The sequence below is a fragment of the Megalops cyprinoides genome, chromosome 1, assembly GCF_013368585.1.
Source record: "Megalops cyprinoides isolate fMegCyp1 chromosome 1, fMegCyp1.pri, whole genome shotgun sequence".
Lineage (NCBI taxonomy): Eukaryota > Metazoa > Chordata > Actinopteri > Elopiformes > Megalopidae > Megalops > Megalops cyprinoides.
The window spans coordinates 2,673,535-2,678,323 of NC_050583.1; the positions used below are offsets into that span (position 1 = coordinate 2,673,535).

Consider the following 4,789-nt stretch of genomic DNA (forward strand, 5'->3'; position numbering starts at 1 on the left):
TCAGTGTGTTCATTGGACGTGGATCCACTTGGAGGTGGTTTGCATTACTGACCCAAATGATGACCCAATGAAAGACTACCTACATGGACTCTGGGAGCCCACTGTCCAACTGCGACCTCTGACCCTTAGAGCCATTAATCCAAGACTTTCTAAGATTTTACTCTGGGGCTTTCCTTGGTTTCTCTAGAACCAGCTCTCTCATAGAGAGCAACTGCCAAGAGGGCAATACAAGAATGTTGGGCTGGCAACAGAAGTGATATTAAATCATAGGTGTCATAACCTTATAGTAGGAGTCCTGTACAAAACACGGTGCAAAACACACATTTCTAAGGTGGAGGCCATCAGATGACAGTACGCAGCAATGCGAAAGAGCACATTTTAAACCCTACTGTGATTAATGTAACACAGAGGTAACAGGCCACAGACCATGAACCTTAGTCAATCTAAAATAAAAAAACAATCCAGAGACTCAGGTTATGCCATCAGTTTAATGAAGGCAGATCTGCAAATGCACCATGTATGTTTCCTCCTACTGTTTTATAACACAAACAAAAGGACGAAGTACTGAACACTTGCAGTCATTCCAGTCATTGGTCCCTAAAATGCAAGGGTACAAACAAAATTGATAAATTGAAGTCAAACCTCTTGCTTGCATGACAAATTCCAGGAAACGTCAATAAATAAATTCAATTCAAATCAATTCACTTCAGTGCCCGCAGGAAGATACATGGAACCTTGAAGACAACACTCTGACTGCAGGGTGTGCAAAGTCCTTTCAGTACCAAGCAGTCACTCCATGTAGTGCTTACCTTTGTAGTTAATACAGAGACAGTCTTCTTCGTTATGATTATCAGGCTGTCGAGGTGTCCATTTAGTGTAGAGAAATGGAGATCCATCACTCCACAGCCACTGTCCTTCCTGCACAGAAAGGTCAAAGGTCACCAACATACAGCTCTGACTGGCAGCTGGTGTTGAACATTCACATTAAAATGTAACCGGGTCTATAAGAGGAGGGCTGAAGTTTGATCAATTTTCAAATTATCAATATCTACTGTAGTTTGTTGATTCGTGTACTGATTCACTTTGGTCCTGACTGTGTCTATGTGCAAATCTGGCGTATTGAAACTGAGACCAACACTTTACCTCCACAGCATCATGGCCCCCAATCCAGGCATTTTCAGTAGTGAATTTCTGTATGAGGTGGTACTCTTGAGGGCTATGCACAGAGGCCAGGTTTCCACCCAACTTGAGGCAGTGTTTCTGGCAGAAATGGGGCCAAAGAGTATAATCATATGTAATCACAATTATGTAGTTGTAGTCATTTCCACTTTATGACAGTGGTTATTATTTTGTGCAAGTTTTTGTAGAAAAATGATCTGTAAATTTCACACACAGTACCTCTGCTTGAATCCATGGTTTCTTTTTACTCGAAAACAGGAAGCACCTTGACTGAAACTCAGTCCAACCTGCTGGGCATTGCCCTTTAAAAGAAGAATTACTCACAAAATTAACATTAACAGAAGCATGAGTTATGAGACTTGAAATCAAGGTCGCTTTAAGACTTCATGTAAAGTAACTGTTGAAACAACATAGACAGTAGCGCAGTAGCAGGGGTTGTGTGTATGTGTGTAAGTCAGACTGAGAGCATAATGGTTTCGACCTACCCCTAGCTAAGTTTCTCGCTGCAGTATTAATTTTGAATGAGCAGAGACACAATAGAGTTACAGAAAAGTTTACTCACTGTCCAGTATCTTTGTGTAAGTGTACAAACAGAAAAATTACGCTCTCTGTTTATAAAGTTTATGAAGTTTAAGAACTAGTTTATGAAGTAGATGATCACCAGCTGTCTTGTTTTATTTCCCATCACCATCGCTGCTGAAGGAGCCGTGGTATTTATTTATTCTGAAATAGCACACCTCATTGTAATCCGCATTTCTCTCCGTTCTGCCCTTCCGTCTCTGTAAGTTTGGATCTTTCTTGCATCTCCATACGACCTATAATAGGCTGTATAAGGGCCCACTACAGGTCCTCGCCCCTTCTGCAATGAGCCATCAGCTCCGTCCCTGAACATAGACTTGTCACACCCCAAATGGTAAGTTCATAAAACATTGTGGTATAGATACAACAGCCTTCGGGAAGCCACTGATTTGCCCTGTACTGCAGTCCCTGTACAAACTGTAACTCCTGCAGGCTGTGCACAGAGCTCAGGTTTCCACTCTGCTAAATGCAGTGCTTCTGCAGTCTTTGTTGTGAAAAAAGCAAGTAGTGCAACACTAATTGACTCCATCTTGCTGTACAGTGCCCCCTTCAGGAATGAAAATGCATCTCAATAACAGCTTTGTCCCAGCACACAGCACATTTCCAGAGTTTATAAACAAAAAGAAAACAAATACATCAACCACTTAACATAGTACAGCACAGTCATAGTCACAGGACCATATCATATAAACCTCGGAGCAGGAGCACTAATTTAGAAATGGGGCCAGATCATTAACACCTTGTTTTCTCAGTTGTCCTTATTACTGGAAGAACAGTGATGCAAAATGGAGTGAACTCAGTGTAGTCAACTGTTCTGTTCAACAGCAGGCAGAGATTGGCTCAGTGTCAGGTGATAGATCAGTTGATGTGAGAAAGTGAGGCTGGTGCATAACTCAAGGTTATGACGGAGACAACATGGAGCATTTAGGCAGAGGTGGAAAATAACGAATTACATTACTCGCGTTACTGTAATTGAGTAGGTTTTTTGTGTACTTGTACTTTTTGAAGTACTTATGAAAAAGTGTAATTTTACTTTTACTTAAGTATGTTTTGTTTTAAGTATTGTACTTCAGTACATTTGAAATCACAACCGTTACTGAGTATAAATTATATATATAATATAAAGTTTGAAATCGCGTCCTGGAAACTGCAATGAATGACGGGAGGAAGAACTGGCGCGAGAGTCGTGCAAACGTTGGCGAACATGGAGACCGACAAAATGAACACCGGTGGTGAAGACCCAGCAGGGACTGAAACCCTGTCAAATTCTGCTGAAAATGAACTTGAAATAAATGAATCGCACCCCTGGCCATATTTAAGTGACCACTTCGGCTTCAAGTGCAAGAGGGGCAACAGTTTTATCATGCAGTGTAAACTCTGTTTGCCCAAAGAGACAACGCTAGCTGCTTATAAAAACTCTACATCAAACCTGCGCAAGCATGTTGAGGTAAGTTAATGGTTTTCACATCAGTGGACATTGTTGCACTAGCAACCTGTTGGTATAGTAATGGTGCCTAGCAAGTGAGGATATTATTAATTATGCCAACATTATGTTAGCTGTTAATCAACCTGACGTGGTCAAAACATATGTCGAATCGAGAAGGGGCCTGCACCTAGTTCGTTTTAAAGCATCCAACAGTAATCCTAAACAAATAATGCTGAGTTGAATTGATAACTGCAGATATGTAGACTAAACGGATGCAGTGGTTTTAGCACAAGGGAATCGCGTGCGTGCGAACATGAAACTTGCATTCTACCTATTTGTGTGTACACTCTGTGTAGTGAGCAGTTTCGAGGCTGCTTAGGTCCCGGTGCTAGTCTTTAAGACTGCCCACAATCACGCACAAGCACAGCAGGCTCATTACTGTGCTGACTCCATTAGTTTCCTTTTGTCCCAGAAGATTTAACACAATTCTGATTATTCCCTCCATGACAGGTCCTCTGTTTAGCTAATCTATGAACAGTATGAAGGAAAATTGTCCTATTAAAATGACCACGTTTGACTGTAAAGAAGGATATGACGTATACAGTCATCAAAATTGACAGCTGTGTGAATGTTAGTGATAACTAGTTGTAGAGCTGAGCCAAGTCAGTCAGTGTGTTATCAAATAGCACCAGAGATATACTGCTGAGCACAGGGCCAACAACACAGCATTTGATAGCCTTGCTTATATCTTCAAGCATCTTTGTGAGTAACAGTTGTACATTATGGTGAGTGAAAGACAAAATGTAATGTGTGTAGAAAACCTTTTATCTATGAATGTAAATATTTAAAATTCTGAGTGTTTAACGAAGGCAATCGCGATTTACATACTGTTGAAAATATTTTGTTCACAGAGGAGACATCCCTCAAAGTTGAAGGCCTTTGGTGACCTTGTGGCAACACGAAAGCGAGCTCTGGAATCAGCAGAGACCCCAACCAAGCAAGCAAAAATAAGTGACATGATGGCAGTGGGTGCAAACAGGCGTGTGCCACAGCCAAAGGTCGACAAGCTTGTGATTAGCTTCATTTGTGAGGGTCTTCATCCATTTTCTCTGGTTGAACAACCAGCTTTCAAAGAACTTGTAACCACACTGAATCCTCAATGCAAGGTCATTTCCAGACCTTGTCTTCGGACCAGAATAGAGGAAGCTGCCAATCAGATGAAGAAGACTTTGATATCACACCTCAGTAAAGTCAGCTATGTTGGCACCACCACTGATTGTTGGATAGCACATCAGCAAAGTTTCATGGGGGTCACAGCTCACTGGATAGAGGAGGAAACCTTGGAGAGGAGATCTGCTGCCCTTGCTTGTAAGAGGTTGAAAGGTTCCCACACCTTTGATATCCTAGCAGGTGCCCTTGATGACATTCATTGTCAATACAGAATAAGGGGGAAAGTGGTAAGAACAACAACAGACAGCGGCTCAAACTTTATTAAAGCTTTCCATGTGTTTGGTGAGCAAAGCCAGTCTCAGGAAGGAGAGTCAGAATCAGACCAAGACTCATCTGAAGAACCCAAAGCCGACTACCTGGACACATTCACCATCC

General features: G+C 41.7%; 1 protein-coding gene across 1 annotated transcript; it reads right to left on the reverse strand.

Annotated features, from left to right (window-relative positions):
• Window positions 1-789: 789 nt before the first annotated feature.
• Window positions 790-3,071, reverse strand: LOC118781998 (galactose-specific lectin nattectin-like). Its single transcript, XM_036535196.1, has 4 exons — window positions 3,062-3,071; window positions 1,399-1,481; window positions 1,144-1,260; window positions 790-918 (listed from the first exon to the last, which is right to left on the reverse strand). Exons 1-4 carry the CDS (start codon window positions 3,069-3,071, stop codon window positions 790-792), a joined length of 339 nt encoding a protein of 112 aa, XP_036391089.1.
• Between the last annotated feature and the right edge of the window lie 1,718 nt (window positions 3,072-4,789).

Excerpts from the sequence above, each read along its gene's own strand:
- LOC118781998 (XM_036535196.1), bottom strand. Across the intron at positions 1,261-1,398 it reads AACCATGGATTCAAGCAGAG|AAACACTGCCTCAAGTTGGG; the intron begins GTACTGTGTGTG and ends CATTTCTGCCAG. Across the intron at positions 919-1,143 it reads GGGGCCATGATGCTGTGGAG|GAAGGACAGTGGCTGTGGAG; the intron begins GTAAAGTGTTGG and ends CTTTCTGTGCAG.